Source organism: Polypterus senegalus, chromosome 12 (assembly GCF_016835505.1).
Source record: "Polypterus senegalus isolate Bchr_013 chromosome 12, ASM1683550v1, whole genome shotgun sequence".
Classification (NCBI taxonomy): domain Eukaryota; kingdom Metazoa; phylum Chordata; class Cladistia; order Polypteriformes; family Polypteridae; genus Polypterus; species Polypterus senegalus.
The window spans coordinates 147202962-147223456 of NC_053165.1; the positions used below are offsets into that span (position 1 = coordinate 147202962).

Here is a 20495-nt window from a genome sequence, read left to right on the forward strand (position 1 = left end):
AATCTTTACAGGTCTAAGGTTGTGTCTTCATCACCGGCCTGTGTTCTAGTGCAGCAAACAAGGTGTCAGCTGTCTTCACTCTGAAATTTCTTTTTTGTGCATGTGTACATTCTTGTGTGCGTCTCTGTATCTGCGTACATGTGCATTTAATTCAATTAGGTATCTCAAAAACTACTCATGCAAAAATTTGAAAATCACTTGGCCTAAATCAAACAATTCCTATGGCTCTTATTGTTGGATATTGGGATAAGTACTGGACCAAACTGGAATCAATAGCCAGGAATCGGACAACCATGAAGAAAGTTGCTTGAAGAAGATAGGTCCATTTTTTCTGAAGTTATTGCTGTCCATAGGTCTCAGCATTCAGAACAGATGTTTTAGAAACCACCTGTTTTAAAATGTTCTATCTTGTCTGGATTGTAGACATCCAGAACCACTACAGAATGCAAAAAAGCAGAATATTCCGACAAAAATTGTAATTTTAAGATGTGAAAATCAATTCCAATTTTCCACGGACACTCCTTTACAGGCATGATATTTAAGTCAGGTTTTGAACATCATCACACAGTCAGAATCTGAACTTAACTTGATAGTGAATTTTTGACCCCATCACCATGGGAGTACACATTTCACCCAATCAATACTTTAGTTTGAGGCAGAAGTGCAAACCTCTGCTCCGCAGTACCACCCCAAATATACTTTTGCATGTTTTTAGAATAAAAAGATTTTTTTTTCCCCCCCCAAAGATGACTTGATTTTGAGTTGGGTAACAAAAAATACCACGCATAATAAAAAATATAAAACAAAACATTTTTTGTTTTCATTTTTTATTTTGATATAGATTATGTGACATGAGTAACATGAGATTTTTTTTTTAATGGATGTTTTTATACTGTTTGCTGATGTCCAGTGCTGACAGCCATCCTATTAAAAAGTTTATTATGAAAGCTTGAGATTAAATGTTTTTCTCATCCTTCAGTACAAACTACATGGGGTACGTAAAGAAGATAATTTTTAGGTAAAGTATTCCTCTAACATTTTCAAAAGATGATTAAGCAGGAGTCAAAAGCAACACCATATCCTTGTTATCTGTATGTCTCATTTTAAGTACACTAAACTCATATTTGTTCATAAAACTATTCTTAAGTATTACATTTTTTTTTAATTTGTTTTGTTTATAGTGATCAGGGGTCCATGTCGTCCAGTCGTACCCAGCAGATGTATGCATTTAATTGGATTCGAAATCATCTGGAGGAGCATCCAGAAACTTCTCTTCCAAAGCAAGAGGTCTATGATGAATACAAGTAAGTTTTCATTTATAAAAACTGAAACATACTTTATTTTGTTATATTTACTATTTTATTGTTGTATTTCTCTGTTTTTTTAATTCTTTAGCACCTAATTGCACATTTTCACAGTATATGGAATCAAAGAAAGGTTTCAGATTAATGTAGAAATGATAGTGAGAACATCAGCCAGCTTTTTGTTGAAAATTGGCTTGGTTTTGAAAGGGTTTTCCTCTCCAGATCTTTAATTTAATAAACATGCACCCCATTTTGTTTTATATAGCCATGGCATTACGCCAACCTCATGTGTACGTCAAACATCTTTCTATCCATAAAGAATTTAGCTAGTTCAGAGTTACCAGGAACCAATGTGTAATGATTTTCTTCTGCTACACTTCACTAAGTTTACACTGAAAAATTATACTGATGATTGCAGGTCAACCTCAAACTGCCTTCAACCCCTTTCCACAGTGCCGATAGATGATTTATAATAATAAAAGCAATATTAAATAAAGCACACAGAGAAAAAATGCAACAACAAAAAAACTATAATTAATACATTTTTACAACAACCAACTTCCAATATATACAATGAACACAAAGCATAAAATGATACTGTATATCCAAGAATGTTCCCCTCCGTCCTTTCGATTTAGTCTTTTTTCCGTTTTCCTATTTCCCCATAGTCCTTAGACATGCCAATCCCAGAATAAAAGATTTACGGCTCACACTGCTTTCGATCCCTTTCACGGTAACCTCAGCGTATCCAGAATCTTCGAGGTGTCCACCCCAGACTGCGATGGACTTGTGATGCTCCCCAAAAACAAATCTTTCTCCTGGACTCAGATGGGTCATGTCCTTTCCTCCTTCGCCATAAAAACTCAAGCTGTCTTTTCTTCCTTCTCTTCCTGCCTTTTTGCGGCCCTATTTAAATAGTACGTCTGTTTCCATGGCACTCCCGGAAATCTCAAATGACAGCCCTGTACCTCCCGATAGGTCCTCTCTATCCAACCCGCCTATCTTATCTTCCGTATTTTCAAATGACAAGGGGATTTTACATAGAGAGAAGAAGAAAAAAATATATACATTTTTATGTGGCAATGCTACAAATGCATGCATCTAGTGTGGTCCCGGAAACCTACAAGGTGGGAACCAACCCACTGGCATGCCATTTAGTCACAAGCCTCGGTTATTTACTCTGCAGCCAGTTAAGAATTTCCAGTTAACTTAACTGGCGTAATCATGTAAAATGTAGCAGGAGCGATACTATGATTCTTGCTTGATGTTTAAACTGCTTTACTTTTTCAGTCTCTTTTGTTTTAACGGAATTACAAAATATGCTTGACTAACACAAACTCTTTGACAAGAACATTTAATGAGGTATTGTATTTATAAAAGGAGAGTATTTTATATCATCAAGTTGCCAGATAATAAAGTGTCCTTCCATCCAAGCAATCATTTTTAAACTGCTTTTGATTCAATATAAATTCCCTGGAGACTCTCCCAGCAGCGTCTTATCACAAGGTAGGAACCATCCCTGAATGGTGCACCCGCCAACACAGAGTGCACATACTGAATATGTGAGTCTCCAATTAGCCCAGCATGCTATTTTTTAGGATTTAATACCCAAACAAAACCCATTCAGGCACAGAGTGAATATCCAGTGACCACGTTAGGATTTGAATTTGACTTAATTTGTGCAGTGACATTTTAAGTATTGTGAGCAATCATGGGACTAAAACAAGTAAAATCTTTAAAGACATTTTTGTTTGTCATTGCAACTACAGCTCGCTTTTTACATGGTTGGTGGCAACACCGTATTTAGACAGTGGGGCATACTCCTGTCACGGTGAATGCAACTCCAAGGTTAACCTGAAACTACATGGTGGTATGAGGCAGTTCTTCTTGGTTTTGTCCCTACCACTTACTGAATGATCATGAGGAAGGTGCAGAAGGTCAGTCCTGTATGGCTGCATGACCAACAATTATCTTTGCTCTTCATCTTCCATCCCAGTGACCTGGTACACATTTTTCTGTGGTGAAGTGCAGGTGTAGTAGGTAGGATCTTCCCAGCTATACTACTTCTTTTACTATTGAGATATCCTTCAATGTGTTTTCAGGGAGCCAGTGTCCCACTGGTCAGATATAAAGCTTTGTGCAGCAAGACACCATTTTTCTAGACAAAAGTCAACACCAGCAGAGATACACAGTCAGGTGTTAAACAATTCACACTGGATGCCTGTGTCCTCTGTTGGCCGACAATCAAAAACACATATCAATCGTTTTTCCTGGATCTCCTTATTGTTGCCTGAGGCAGGAGCAAGCGGTGTAGTGTAGACTACATAAAAATGTATTTTCGGTTTGAGAAGAAATCCATCCAATCCCACTCTGAAGTTACAGAGTGTAACAGTGACAACATAACCAAGACCCAGCAAATAACAGAGCAGCCGCCATTCAATCCTCATCATTGACCATTCCTGCACTATTCCTATCTCCTACCCTCCTTTCTGTGGTGGCATGGTGTGTTGTTCTGACTATGGCAGTCTCATAAAGTTGTCTTTCTGGGTTGCTCCCAGAAGCACAGTAAATCAGCAGCACCGTTCTTCAAAGAGACAAAAAACAAGTTCTGGGCTTTGATAATAAGAAATTCCAGGGGTTCTCCATTGGTAAACAGTTCAATGAAAGTGACCTTTAGTTCTGGGAGTTTGTTAACAGTTCTTTCATGTTTCCTAGTTTAGCCACGTTAGGGACCCATTTGGCATAGCATTCCCTTTGCAAAATTCAGGGTGTATTTTGACTCTGTGATTGCCACAAAAGGGCATTGCCAGTCTTCCATTCCTGGTTTCTTTTATCTTAATCCACAGTCAACTAACCAAAAGATGCTGTCCACTTGTGTGCAGCGAGACCTTATTGGGTCATATTACTTTTTAGTTACTTCTTTTGAACATACTAAACTTAGCTTCTGTGTGACACTTCTGGTCCTACCCTGAAAATCAAGAACAACATCCTCTGAGGCATCTGGAGTTCCTCACCCTTTGAAACATGGGACTAGCCTGTAGTTTACTTTTGAAGATGTACGCTGATGCAGCCTTTCGCTAACCCTATTTTATATAGCCCCTTCACTTTCAATATATATTTTGATATATATTATGAGTGATATATATATATATATATATATATTATATACAGTACAGGCCAAAAGTTTGGACACACCTCCTCATTCAATGTGTTTTCTTTATTTTCATGACCATTTACATTGGTAGATTCTCACTGAAGGCATCAAAACTATGAATGAACACATGTGGAGTTATGTACTTAACAAAAAAGGTGAAATAACTGAAAACATGTTTTATATTCTAGTTTCTTCAAAATAGCCACCCTTTGCTCTGATTACTGCTTTGCACACTCTTGGCATTCTCTCTCTGAGCTTCAATAGGTAGTCACCTGAAATAAAACCATTTTTTATTTTTCATTACATTGAATGAGGAGGTGTGTCCAAACTTTTGGCCTGTACTGTGTGTGTGTATATATATATGTATGTATATATATATATATATATATATATATATATATATATATATATATATATTGTAAATGATGCACTGTAAACAAAGAGAAAGAGTTGGGACACCTAAATGATCCCCACTTAATGCCTGGAAAAAAAAGGTTTTCAAAAATAGCGCTCTTTTAATGGTATAAGTAAGGTTCTGTTCTTGTTGGGCTCCTGGTCACAACTGGCAGCTTCCTTCCAAGTCAGCTGGATTTTATGAAAGCAGAGGTGGAAGAGGCGGGAAGTATTGTCTGTGTGTCTTGATAAGTCCTCCTCCACTCTAGGGCAAATGGAAATCGGGTTAGAGCACGTGTTATATTCCAATTGTTCTCCATACTTTAAACCAATCCCATATCTATAAGGCATACCCTAAGATTATGTTTATGACTACAGTTGCGCTTGAAGGTTTGTGAACCCTTTAGAATTTTCTATATTCCTGCATAAATATGACCTAAAACATCATCAGATTTTCACTCAAGTCCTAAAAATAGATAAAGAGAAACCAGTTAAACAAATGAGACAAAAATATTATACTTGGCCATTTATTTATTAAGGAAAATAATCGAATATTACATATTTGTGAGTGGCAAAAGTATGTGAACCTTTGCTTTCAGTATCTGGTGTGACCCCCCTTTGCAGCAATAACTGCAACTAAACGTTTCTGGTAACTTTTGATTATTCCTGCACACTGAGCCCATTCCTCCGTACAGAACAGCTTCAACTCTGGGATGTTGGTGGGTTTCCTCACATGAACTGCTCGCTTCAGGTCCTTCCACAACATTTCGATTGGTTTAAGGTCAGGACTTTGACTTGGCCATTCCAAAACATTAACTTTATTCTTCTTTAACCGTTCTTTGGTGGAACGACTTGTGTGCTTACGGTCATTGTCTTGCTGCATGACCCACCTTCTCTTGAGATTCAGTTCATGGTCAGATGTCCTGACATTTTCCTTTAGAATTCCCTGATATAATTCAGAATTCATTGTTCCATCCATACTACCACCACCATGTTTCACAGATAAGGTTCTTATGCTGGAATTCAGTGTTGTCCTTTCTCCAAACATAACGCTTTCATTTAAACCAAAACGTTCTATTTTGGTCTCATCCGTCCACAAAACATTCTTCCAATAGCCTTCTGGTTTTTTCCACATGATCTTTAGCAAACTGCAGACGAGCAGCAATGTTTTTTTTGGAGAGCAGTGGCTTTCTTCTTGCAACCCTGCCATGCACACCATTGTTGTTCAGTGGTCTCCTGATGGTGGACACATGAACATTAGCCAATGTGAGAGAGGCCTTCAGTTGCTTAGAAGTTACCCTGGGGTCCTTTGTGACCTCGCCGCCTATTACACGTGTGCCTTGCTCTTGGAGTGATCTTTGTTGGTCGACCACTCCTGGGGAGGGTAACAATGGTCTTGAATTTCCTCTATTTGTACACAATCTGTCTGACTGTGGATTGGTGGAGTCCAAACTCTTTAGAGATGGCTTTGTAACCTTTTGCAGCCTGAAGAGCATCAACAACTCTTTTTGTGAGGCCCTCAGAAATCTCCTTTGTTTGTGCCATGATACACTTCAACAAACATGTTGTGAAGAGCAGACTTTGACAGATCCCTGTTCTTTAAATAACACAGGGTGCCCACTCACACCTGATTGGCATCCCATTGATTGAAAACACCCGACTCGAATTTCACCTTCAAACTAACTGATCATCCTAGAGGTTCACATACGTTTGCCACTCATAAATATGTAATATTCGATCATTTTCCTCAATAAATAAATGACCGAGTATAATATTTTGGTCTCATTTGTTTAACTGGTTTCTCTTTATCTACTTTTAGGACTTGAGTGAAAATCTGATGATGTTTTAGGTCGTATTTATGTAGGAATATAGAAAATGCTAAAGGGTTCACAAACTTTCAAGCACAACTGTATATTGTTCATAATCCTTCATATATGTGTCTAGTGATAAAAGGATGTAATCTCAGTTCTAACAGGTTAATTAAGTAAGTAAGTGATTAAATTGAGCAAATATTGTAGAGCAATAGGTCTGCCCGGAATGACTGACAAATTTAAAAAGGCATTTTACAAATAGGTATTTGGAGTAAATGACTAAATTTTGTGCGGCGAATGTGTCAAACTGCATATTTATTTATTTACTCCTTTGTTTTTCTACCTGCCAATCTATTTATCCTATGTAGTGTCATTCCTCTCTGTTGTTTAGTGCCCTATCTATCTATCTATCTATCTATCTATCTATCTATCTATCTATCTATCTATCTATCTATCTATCTCATAGTGCCTTTCATTTCTATCTATCTGTTATATAGTGCCTTTCATTTCTATCTATCTGTTATATAGTGCCTTTCACATCTGTCTGTCTGTCTGTCTGTTAGTTAGTTGATTGTTCTCTTTTCTCTTCTAGGAGTTATTGTGACAATCTCGGCTACCATCCGTTAAGTGCGGCTGACTTTGGAAAGATCATGAAGAATGTCTTTCCGAACATGAAGGCACGTCGTCTGGGCATGAGAGGCAAATCAAAATATCCTTTCCCTGGAACTGCTTTTTTAACACTGCCCTTCTCCACCTCGGTTGCCAAACATCTGTTGTTGTAGTTAAAGTAGGTGCTAAATATAGAACAGAAACTGAAATCAGTCTGGACATTTTCAAGAGGCAAGTATAAAGAACGTTTGCTGCTGATCCAGTGGAAAGAGCTGACGATGCCAATTGCTAGACACTATCTGTGTCCGCAGTAATCACCAAGTACGTTACTTTACTTTTGATAAGTGCACATTCCCCAACATGTTCATTAGTTTAAAAGAATTACCCCTTTATAAAAGGTGGTAGGGGTCATAAAATACATAACATAAAATTTACAAAAAAACAGTAGTTGGCTACACCAGACCAGTTTGTGTAACTTGTGTTAAAACTGCCTAGCTTTTCCAATTTTAAACTTGGGAATAGTAAAAATGTCTTCCTCAGTGCAATTTGGTGACCTTGTCACTTTAGCTGAAGGAAATGTTCAGGACTGATAGCACAATTTGTGATCTAATACACCTCACTGTAAATTAAAAGAGGGGCCAAAGTGCTGTGCCACACATTGTATGCACCAAGGCATCTCTGCACGCAGGAAACTGGCTAATATAAGCTGTGTTTATTGAATTTGTTGCAGTGGCAACCGAAATCTAATATGAGTGCATGTGTAAATCAAAGCCATGTTCAGTGTTCTGATCTTCAGGATGCAAAAAGATAGCAGGCTATTTTTATTAGAACACCACCCAAGGAATGGGGTGTCTGCAGTACACAACTTGTTAGGCCAAGCCTCCTATATTAACTGGAGGACAAGGTTCCTCGTCTTTCTCCTCCTTCTTTGTCGTTAATGTTGATGACTGTCAGTTTAACTGTTCATCTTTTGAAGGAGCAGAAAAGGACAGACAACAGACTTCCTTCTTGACTTTGCCACCTTAATTAAGTGTGAGCTCTGACCCATAGGTGCCATGTTACACAAAATGCAAAGTTTTTATAGTGAGTAAAATCACTAAGATGCAAAAGTGCAAAAACGAAAATTTGTTATTTTATCAGTCCATCCCAGCATGAGACATTAGTCCATCAAATGGCCCACTCACACATGTGCACTCCAGGAAAAATTTAGAGACCCTAGTTAACTTCACTTGTACTTCTTTAGGATGTGGGAGCAAAACCAGGCTATCCAGAGGAAAATTTACCCAGACGCAAATTAGTGAGCAAACTCTGCACCGACATCAACCAGACACCTTATTCAAATACAGGACACAGAATTTGTGAGGCAGCACTCCTTTCAAGTCACCTTATGGACTTCTTTTTTGAAGATTATCTATCTATCTATCTATCTATCTATCTATCTATCTATCTATCTGTTATATAGTGCCTTTCATATCTATCTATCTATCTATCTATCTCTATCTATCTATCTATCTATTATATAGTGCCTTTCATATCTATCTATCTATCTATCTATCTATCTATCTATCTATCTATCTATCTATCTATCTATCTATCTATCTATCTATCTATCTATCTATCTATCTATCTATCGTCCCTTTCATGTCTGTCTGTCTATCTCTCTCTCTCTCTCTCTCTCAGCATTTCCAAACATTTGTGAATACGTTACAAGACTTGAGTGTGTTGTACAGTATGTGTACTGGGGATTTGTGTTGTCCATTTAACTAAATTATGGGTTTTAATTATACAGCATCATTGTGTCAATTTTTGATTTCTGAAATGGGGAATTTAATACTTGTCTTCTAGCAAAACTCGGTGAAACTTTGATTTCATGGAGTTGTTGTTTACAAGACTTGCCTGTTCACCATACAGCTTGAAAATATTGAAGCCACTCAGTCTGGAAGTGGTGGCACTACACGTGTTTGAGACTTTGGGGCCTGCTGACAATTATAGTGCAGCAATCACACTTTAGAGCAACTGATCATCAATGCCATAAATGCTCTGCTTTCAACATACTGCCTTTCACTGCCCACTGAGTTTATACATCAGCTCATCATTAGCTAAGGTTAAACAGGTGTCGGGCACAAAAGAGAGAGTTGATCCATGAAGACTCCTAAGTCAACCATACTCCTATCAAACATTTGAGAAACCTTTACCTGATATTTCTTAGGAATCTTGTGAAGTGGCGGAGTTGACTCTTTATCCTCAAGGTCTTTAAAGGGAAATTGTCTTTAAACTTGACTAGTGTGATTATTTATGATGTAATGTAAAGATTGTCCAATTTGAATATCATGTCAAAAAGAAGGAAATAAATTAATATAGCTGATTGCAGTGTGCCCCCAAATGGTTAACATGTTGTCATGTAAACCACAGACCACCTGCTAGAGCTCCAGTTGTAGAACTGTAAGAACAGCAGTACTGCCTTGAGACAGTTGTTCACTATAGAAAGGTGCTATATGACATTGTACGTCTCTGCATCATGTGAGACTTTGGATTCTAAAGACTAAACCTCTTCAAAACTTTTCTCTGATAGTTGTGTAGCAAATGAAGAAATAATTTGTTTTGCAGTATAATTCTGTGAACAAAACTTTGAAATCTATAAAGCACACTGTCCCCTCACAGCCTCAGTACTAGTTTTATTCACTGCACCATAACTTTCTTTGATGTTAACAGAATTTATCATTTTGCCAGAATAGATATGATATACTGTATAACTCCTAGTTTAATAAGCAAATATGCATCTGGATATCAGTGCGGGATGGGGGAATTCTGGAAGAGCAACCTGTTGCTTAGTCGTGGGCATCAGCACAACATCAGAATACTGAGAGGTATAGCAGAGTTACGTTTATGTCCTCAGTGAACTGTTAGTAATTTCTCTTAAATGTCTTTAAAATGTTGTATTATTCCATTGCTAATGGTCAGTCATACTGGATGTTTACGCACGTTATAGTGTGTCAGTGGCTATTTTAAAACACTGTACCATAAAAAAAAATATTAGTAATAATCCATTATTAAGTACACTTAGTTACAGGACTGAATGTTTTGTATTATTGTACTTTCTCTAAGATTAGTAGTTGTTATGACTTTAATAATCAATCTAGAGCAGGGGTTCTCAATGTCGGTCCTGGGGACCCCCTGTGGCTGCAGGTTTTTGTTCCAACCAGATTCCTAATCAGTGACGACACCTGATAGCACTGAGCTCATTTCATTAGCTGGTGTTTTTTTTTTCTTTTATTTGACATTCAGAAAAGCATAGCAGCATGATTTTAACATTTATAACACATTTAGAAATACTTCTGCTTTTGCTATAGATTTAAATGCTTAACTCTCTTTTGTTGATTTCATTATACTTTGCCCTTTCTCTGTGCAGTTTTTCCCCCTTCATTGTATCTTAATAATGACAACTTAAAACGAGCAGATCAGACACCCAGGCAAACAACACTGAATAATCAATGGCTGCAGCTACTTTAGAGTCAGACCCACTAATTAGAATATAATGGATTAATTAAACAATTAGAATAGCTTGAAGGATGGAAATCAAGATGAAAATACTGTTAAAAAGAAAAACAAATACATTATTCCTATATAACTGCTTGGTACATTTTAATATTTTTATTTTTTTAGCAAACTTAGTTTTCTAATTAATATATTGTTCCTTAAACAGAGAACTTGGGACATATCAGTTCACTTAATTAGCCCAGGAGTTCAATAAAAAACAGACGCTGATTGGAACAAAAACCTGCAGCCACAGGGGGTCCCCAGGACCGACGACGTTGAGAACCCCTGATCTAGAGACCCCAGTGGAAGGTGATTTTTAACTTAGCTGACCAGACTATGGCATCTTCCACATGCCTTTGCTGCCCTCTGCTGGCAATTTCATGTCAAATTACTTTCTGATTAATACAGTGTTTACTTTTCCAAAGCAAAAAATATTGCATTGATAAATCATAGTGTACTATTTAAGTATATTGTGCATTAATCAGATTTAGACATTTTAGGACATTTACTGTTGTGTACAATAGTAAAAGATAATTCTCTGGGTGTGGGTTCTGCTGTAAAGCACAAACTCGCTAGTTCAATTGCTCCATCTGATAGAACAAGCCACCCAACCTGTCACGCCTGCATTTGTTGACTTTCAGGTTTGGGTTTTTATCATATTTCTTATCAGGGGATTTTCCCTTATTTGTTTTTGTGGCAATAATCATCAATTATTTGTTAGTTTTGTTAATTTGGCTTAAGGCCCAGGGCCACCAATTATGGTTAATTCTAATGAAGCTATTGTAGTTTGCTGTATTTAATGTGCCAGTGTGCATTTGTGCTGGCATGCCCTGCTGAATGCTGTTTGTCATCTGGCCCTGGCACTCTCTTCTTTTCTAGGCTTTTGCTCAATTTGGGTACATTTTGGTTAAAACAAAACCTTATTTTCAGGGGCTCAGTCTTTGGTCTTTCAGTCCCAAGTTTGGATTTTGTTTAAGTATTGTATTTTTTTAAAATGAATTTGTTCTTTTGGGCTTTAGTATTTTTTAGTTTGAGATGATATCCCAAAGTTAGTTCTTTGTGATCAAATTTTTCAGATTATTTTCGGTTGTTGTATCCTGAATTAGGTTATGGAATGTCTTTTCTAATTTTAGTTAAATTGTTATTGCTCTTTTTGGGACTATTTGAATACTTTCAGTTCATCAATGCATTCTTCAAAAATAAAGGATTCCAGTATATTCTTTAGTTCTTTTTGGTTTTGTTTTAAAGAAGATTTAACATATTTATTGTCACTAAAATGCAGAAACATTTCAACAGTGGATTGGAATGGTTTTCTCTATGGAAAGGCACTATATAAGTTGAATCTAACTTATTGATTATTTTTTGATTTGTATCACTCATTGTACTTAATTATAATGAATGAACCAGCTATAAATAAAATGGTCATTTTCTTATTATATATCAAAGTGCTTAACTGTTGATATTGTGAGGCACTATGCATTTGCAACATCTTTGCCCTTTTTTTTTTTTTTTTATAAACCTGTATTTTATTTTTGGAGTTACATTGAACTGCATGTTTTCCCACAAATCTGTGAGTCATTAGAAAACTAAAAGTTTCTCAACTGGAAGGAGACGATTCAGTTCACCCAACTCAAATAGCTAAGTTTGAATGTTTTGGTCTCATATACTGGAGCATGCAGTGGTCATGGAATCATTTTTGTACATTACAAGTCTGTTTCATTTAGCATAAGCCTTAACTCTTTAATACGTATTGCTACAGTGGCCTGAGGAAGAAGGCTTTTGTGCACATGCCTTCATTACCTAACTTGGACTTTCATAAAACGGGAGATGGGGTAAGTCTTTATGCTGTCATTTTAGAATAATTCAATTTGTAGCTTAAACATTTTAAACATGTTTTGCTCAAATAATGTATTTTGCAGTCTGATGGGATGGAGTCACCAGGGCAGCTACAAAGTGCAGATGAAGAAGTCAGGTCGGCAGCCTGTGGGTTAGTGTGTGAGTGGGCGCACAAAGTGCTCAGCAGGCAGTTTGACTCGGTCGAGGACCTTGCACGCTTCCTTCTCAACAGCCATTACATTGGTACCAAATCTGTGGCAGCTCTCACTGTAATGGCTGGATCCCACACAGGTAAGACACAGACCCTATAGGTCCTAGAGGGCCAAGCAGCTACATCATCTTCAGGAGACAACAATACAGTTAGAAACAGCAATACGTCTGTAAATAAGCTTCTCACTTGTGGTATTGACTGCTTGCTTGTTCGTATAGATAAGATACTTTTTTAATGAACTGAAATGAAGACATGGGAGTGATAGATAGGTAGGTAGACAGACAGACAGACAGACAGACAGGTAGGTAGGTAAGTAGGTAGGTAGATAGATACTAACTAAATTTATTTGTCCCAAGTGAGAAATCTGGCTTTTTACAAGAGCTTTAATAACTAAGTACAGTAAATACAGAAATATTATAACAAAGAAATTTACACATGTATTACTTAAAAAAAAGAAAACTTGTATGATCACTTGTAGCTACAGATTTTCTGTTACCGTTGAACACAAAATTCCATAAAATGGTACTATCAAACTTTGTTATGAAATGGTAGCCATACTGATAATGGCACTTATTTGATAGTGATGACAGTATGTTAGAAAAGCACCTTGCAATAAGCACTTAGAACTGAAATTGCTAAACTAAACCTATGTCCTTATCACTCTGTTTTCAAACAAAAACTTTATCAGAAGTAGAAAAGTATTTTAAAAGACAAAATATGTCTACAGTGCCAAGACATAGCCTTCAGAACCTTCAAAGTTGTCATTGGATTCTTGATGGCTTCTGTTATCTGTCTCCTCTGTGCTCAGGACAGCCTGATCCAGACAAGGTCTTGGAGGACTATAGTCATCCTCCATTTCTTAGTGATGACCTTGGCAATGATGTTTAAGAACATTGAAATCTTTTTCTCTGCAGCTCCTGACTTTGTCTTTCCACTATTTTTTTTTCCTCTGGGAGATTTTGGTAAGGTTCTGGTTGCTTGTAATTGATGCTTTACTTTGAAATGAGTTTGCCGAGGAGATTTTATTATGAAATACTCCGCCACAGAACAAGGGTGAAGGCCTGTTTGAAGACAGGTTCTCTACTGGACCATTACTTGTCCTCACCCAGTTTCAGTCTTGCATCTGGTGGTAGGCAGTTGCCAGTGAAGACTTTGTAAGCTGGCTAAGAGAGTTTGAATGTAGATCAACAGATCATTAAGGTTTGTGGACGTTCATCACTACATTTCTCTAGTTTTTAATTTTTATTTGTTGTTTACAAATTTTAACTGAGGAGTGTTACCATATGTAAATCCTAATTTTTATTTACTTGTTTGGTGTTCCTGATTTGATATTACTTAGCTTCAGTCTGTGGAGTCCAAAAATTCAAACATTTTTACATGGCATATAGACTTTTTATAACCACTACTAGGGGGTTCCCCCCTGCTTGCTTTGCACTCCAACCCCCCTACTCGCTTCGCTCACCAGCCACTTCACGCCTCTGCCGCTCGCGTTGTGAAGAGGAGGGCTGAACGCACCCCAAGGAGATGTGGTTGCTCCTCTGAAACCCCCTCTTAAATGGTGATACAATGGGAAACAAATACAGTTTATTTTTTACCTCCTCTTGGCAGATTTATTAAAAAAGAAAAGTTGAAATATCACATGGTCCTAAGTATTCAGACCCTTTGCTCAGTATTTAGTAGAAGCACCCTTTTGAGCTCATACAGCCATGAGTCTTCTTGGGAAAGATGCAACAAGTTTTTCACACCTGGATTTGGGGATCCTCTACCATTCCTCCTTGCAGATCCTCTCCAGTTCTGTCAGGTTGGATGGTAAACGTTGGTGGACAGCCATTTTTAGGTCTCTCCAGAGATGCTCAATTGGGTTTAAGTCAGGGCTCTGGCTGGGCCATTCAAGAACAGTCACAGAGATGTTGTGAAGCCACTCCTTCATTATTGTAGCTGTGTGCTTAGGGTCATTGTCTTGTTGGAAGGTAAACCTTCAGCCCAGTCTGAGGTCCTTAGCACTTTGGAGAAGGTTTTTGTCCAGGATATCTCTGTACTTGGCCGCATTCATCTTTCCCTCGATTGCAACCAGTTGTCCTGTCCCTGCAGCTGGACTGTACTGGACAAGTGATGAGCAGTGCCTGGTTGTCTCCACACACTGAGGAGAGGCAAGACACATGACAGCCCGCATGGAGTTTGCTAAAAGACACCTGATTGATTTTGAGATGGTGAGAAATAAGATTCTCTGGTCTAATGAGACCAAGATAGAACTTTTTGGCCTTAATTCTAAGCAGTATGTGTGGAGACAACCAGGCACTGCTCATCACTCTTCCAATACAGTCCCCACAGTGAAGCATGGCGGTGGCAGCATCATGCTGTGGGGGTGTTTTTCAGCTGCAGGGACAGGACGACTGGTTGCAATTAAAGGAAAGATGAATGCAGCCAAGTACAGGGCTATCCTGGACAAAAACCTTCTCCAGAGTGCTAAGGACCTCAGACTGGGCTGAAGGTTTACCTTCCAACAAGACAATGACCCTAAGCACACAGCTAAAATAACGAAGGAGTGGCTTCACAACAACTCTGTGACTGTTCTTGAATGGCCCAGCCAGAGCCCTGACTTAAACCCAATTGAGCATCTCTGGAGAGACCTAAAAATGGCTGTCCATCAACGTTTACCATCCAACCTGACAGAACTGGAGAGGATCTGCAAGGAGGAATGGCAGAGGATCCCCAAATCCAGGTGTGAAAAACTTGTTGCATCTTTCTCAAGAAGACTCATGGCTGTATTAGCTGAAAAGGGTGCTTCTACTAAATACTGAGCAAAGGGTCTGAATACTTAGGACCAGGTGATATTTCAGTTTTTCTTTTTTAATAAATCTGCAACAATTTAAAAAAATCTTTTTTTTGTCTGTGTGTACATTAATGAGGAAAAAAAATAATTTAAATGATTTTAGCAAATGGCTGCAATATAACAACGAGTGAAAAACTGAAGGGGGTCTGAATACTTTCTGTACCCACTGTGTGTGTGTATATATATATAGAGAGAGAGAGAGAGAAAGAGAGAGGATATACAAAAAGTTCATTCAGAAATAAAATTTGCATCCTGTGCAGTATACCAAAACATGTCCTGGAATCTTGATGTAGATACCTTGAATAGATTACGAGTCAGTCAGCCACAACTAAGTCATTTATTAAATAGCATTTAGTAGAACATTCCTAGTGACTGGGAGAGGATTTGCGAGTGGACACAGGGAGGATACGTTGTGTGCAGCAGACAAGAAGAAAGCTGTCAGCCTATGATGTTGAATCATTGAGATCACATATCACAAAAAACAGATTAATATTATTTTTTGTGCAAATCTGGCAAACTCTCAAAATTATCCTCAATGTGTCATCTGTCAAACATAATCACCATCCAGCCAGATCTGATACTGGTAAAAAAAAACAAAAAACGATAATATTCCAAAATTTTATGAGAAATAGTTCTTTTCAACTCAAAAAACAAAACTCACACTCCCAAACCCATGCAGTGAAAGAAGGGCACTTGAGCATGACAGTAAAGAAGTTGCACTTAGCAATATAATAGTTCATTGTTATACTAGCAGCTGCAGAAAGCACAATAGCAGGTCATAATCAGAGCAAAGTTCTCTGATTCATAATAGTGAAGGCAGGAATGAAGAGGCTCTCGCATGTATTATTGCTGAATTCTACAGGTATTTTCAATGGACTCCAGGTGGGCTTAGGTAGCTGGAAGGATTGCAGACATGTGGTGGCTATTGTAAATCTTCATCATATTCATAACTGTAAAAAAGGTAACCTTATTACAAGTGCCCAAAACATGCACTACCGGTCAGAAGTTTTAGAGCTGCCCACTTTTTCAAGTTTTTATTGAAAGTCCAGTGAATAACCTGAAATGCCACAAGGGTAAGCAGTAAACTGCCAGAGGTAAAAGTAACAGTTGAAGCTACCAAGAACTGAAAAAAGAATGTAAATTTCAATTATACAAAAATGTCTTTTTCAGGGAACAAATAATAAGATAACTGGCACCTTTCTGCAGTTTTGAGGTTAATTAAGCCTTAAAAGTTGATGCACATGATTCCTACAGGTGTACCAACTTGTTGGTTCCTTATAAATCCTCTTGACTGAATAAATGCAGTGTTGGAACAGCCTTGCTTTTACACCCTCTGAAGCATTATTTGAACAATACTGCACTGTATATTGCTACCAGCGTGGCAGAAAAAGGTAATTAACAAAGGAAGACAGACCGTTGTAATCATTCAAAGTGTAGGTCTTTCCTTTAGACATAACTGCAGTGAAAGCCAAGGTGTCAGTGAGTACAGTTTTTCACACCATTAAAAGGAACTTGGGAACTTGAAGAAGGTCTGATGGACCCAAAGTCACAACCCCATCAGAAGACAACTTTCTTAGCTTGCGTTGACGGGCACCTCACAGGACAGCAGCTTCAAGCACAGGTTAACAGTGGTTGAAAAAAGCAAGTGTCACTTTAAATTGTGAAGAGAAGACTTGAAGCTGCAGATTTGACAGGTCAAGTGACCAAGAAAACCATTGCTAAAATGGTCAGAAGTTCTAGAACACCTCTCCAGTTTTTATAGAACTGGCGCAGTTACAGTAAATACATCAGTGTACTCTAAAATTAAAACATAGAAAGTGAGACTTGCTTACTTAGGGAGCTGTTAAGAATTTCTTGTCGCTGTTATCTTGTGAGGCACCCATCACAAAGGTTGTTGACTTTCAGAATCATGTGTTCTCGTTCTATTGTGGCTTTAGGCCTGCCAGACCTTTTCCTGTCAGAGTTTCCTCCAGTTTCCAAGTTCCTTTTGATGCTGTAGGAAACTGTACTGACTGACACCTTTGCACTTTTTCTACACTTGTAAGGATAATGGTCTTTCTTTGCTATTTGTCTTTTTCTTGCCATTATTACAGCAATATACTACTTCTGCTTTGCCATATTGTCCAAACCATGCTTCAGAGGGTGTAGCAGCTCAGTTTGTTTTAGCACTGCTTTAATTCAGACAGAGGGTTTATAAAGAATCATTCGATTATTTGCCACCCAAAATACCAAAAATAAGGCCTTGCCTCCCAAAATCTATGCCAAGGCTTGCTGTTTCCTAAAGTTTAACACCTTTTTCCCTATAACAGTAAGTAGCAACAAAACAATCCTTATTGCCTTTAGTACCCAAAATTAATAAAGAGAAAAATGTGAAAAAACTCTTACTCATTAAAAATGGCAATTTATTATAAGGGAAAAAGAAACATGCAAAAATATCAAAAGAAAAAAAAATCTTAACTCTTAACTCAATTTTTCTTTATGTAAAACTTGATTGATTTGTATGGAATGCAATAAAATTAATTAAAAAAAAAACCAAAAGATGTGTAAAATGCAAACCAGAATGAAACAATGCCAATTTGTAAAACCAGAATCCAGAGAACAGAAAAAAATCCAAAAGTACTATGAAATAATAAATTACAATAAACAACTTGCAGTACTGATCTGTAGGAGCTTAACCCACTGTTTGGAAAACACAGGCCGAGAGACGTCCTCTAGCTGGACGTCATAAAGGCGTTAGGGGGACAGGGCACATAAGTAAACACAGTAACACAGAATTGAAATATGCTACTCAAAAAAGCACAGAAAATATAATATACACAGTAAATACATTTAAGTAGCAGCAAAAAGAATAAAACAAATGAGACCACAGTGACAGAAGACGGTTGTCTCAGTGTTTATAATTGGAGCCTAGGCACACGTAATAATAACTTGCTCGTAGTCACACTTTGAGTTGGTAACAAGGACTGAACTAACAACCCTGGGGTTCAGTGCCTGATGTCTTATCCAGTAGGCCATGCTAGCTGTCTGCTTTTAGTTGTTTCTATATTTGTGGTTGACCCTCGGCTTCCTTGGGTGCTCTTAATCTTTTGTAATTTGACTTAGTGATGCTGAGAGCAGACGTGGTGTTGACCATTGAGAGCTGTTGGGCTTTCAGTAGGACCAGTCTGCTTACTTTGTACATGCATACCAACTCAGGGAGCCTTTTTACTGAATCTCTTCAAACCATGATGTGCGACTTGCTGGTAAATTGAATGGATAAGGGGTTTTGTTGAGGCAGCACTTTTATGGTATAAAGCTTTTTTTTATTCCCACTTGATGCTCATATATGAAGAGAGAGTTGCATATTTATAAACATGTTTTGTCTACAGATTTTCTTTGAAGAGAGAAGTTATCATAAGGGTATAGAATGGAAATGACAGTATGGCACGTAAAAGACATTTAAGTGTTTGTAAACTTTCCAGCTACATTTCCATTGTGTTTCTTTTGAATTTTTGAAATGCAGCAGAGAATGCCTGGCTGCTTAAAGCAATAAGAAGAGGAATCCTGTCAGGCTAATCCAACGTCATTGCAAAAGGTGTTAAACTGCTAACATTACACAGCTAATAGACTAATCCCAATGCAGGAATCCCTCATGGCATCTACAGTTGTCACTCAGGAACACACGGAGGTCACGGCTTTCATAGGAAAGGCAAACTTGGTGGCCTCTGAGTTACAGAGAGAGAATTTGTTAGCTGGCAGACATTTATACTCTCAAGGCTATCAGGGCAACAAAGTAGAAATAATTCTAAATCATGTTCTAAGTTCGTTGTGATCCGTTTTTTCTTCGTTGTGATACTTTGTATTTACCTGAGTCTGTATAAATACAAGGTTGTGTCTATTTCAAATTCTATGTTAGAATAGTTATTACTTAAAACCAAGGTTACTTGTCAATCTCTTTTAATATAAAGCACACAAAAATAAGAAGAGTTGATATAACAGATACAATTCTGACACCTAGAGGATATACACAGCCACTTATTTTGAAACCTAAAATTGTAAGCACTGTGTCTTTAATGTAGAAATTAACAAAAAAAAGATCTAAAGTCTCATAATATATTAGTACAAAGAAAATCTCAGAGGAGATTTGGGTTCATAAAAGCTGTCCAGCATTACATTTCATAAACCAAATAGCAGACATTCTTCATAACTCTAGTAAATGTTGAGCTGTCTCATTTTTAATATTGATAGGCCACACAATTACATGTAAAATTGTTTTCAGGAATTTCAAAAACATCTCTTTAAATATTGACTTTTCAGAACAGACAGAGTTGCATCAAAGGTACATCATATAAGATTATGTTTAGAGCCATGAGGAGCGTCATAAAACGTTTATTGCTGCGTGTGTAACTTGAACATGGCAGGATGTGTTGAATGTGATCAAATAATGCGGTGTGCTATTTTCGCATGCAACAGTGGGAGTAACAGGTCAGTCATCATAAATGACCTGAGCTGATCTGCAGTGGTGTCATCTTGCTGCCAGGTAATGCCAGACCACACACTGTTAGCACCATTTTTTTGTTGTCATTGTGCTTGCATTAAAAGTGTTGGACCATTCGTCTCACACTCTGAACATCACACCAAGTGATTTCCATCTCTTTGACCTTTTGGAGGATCATTTGCGTGGTAAAATATTTGCATTTGATGGTGATGTACAGAATGGTGGGACATTCATTTTTTTTTTCTGCCCAGGGATGGATGGGGAAAATACCTGAACAAGTTTAGAGATTATGTGGAAAAGTAGCAACAACAACATGTATTTATATAGAAC

General features: G+C 37.6%; 1 protein-coding gene across 2 annotated transcripts in view; it reads left to right on the top strand.

Moving 5' to 3' along the window:
- The window catches only part of LOC120539914 (DNA-binding protein RFX7-like), a 154126-nt gene that overhangs the window by 120481 nt on the left and 13150 nt on the right, over positions 1–20495 (top strand). The window contains exons 4-7 of one of the 2 annotated variants that reach the window (XM_039770251.1): positions 1182–1304; positions 7255–7371; positions 12556–12640; positions 12728–12935. In XM_039770251.1, coding sequence (XP_039626185.1) covers positions 1182–1304; positions 7255–7371; positions 12556–12640; positions 12728–12935 — 533 coding nt within the window. The other variant, XM_039770252.1, reaches the window with a different exon arrangement.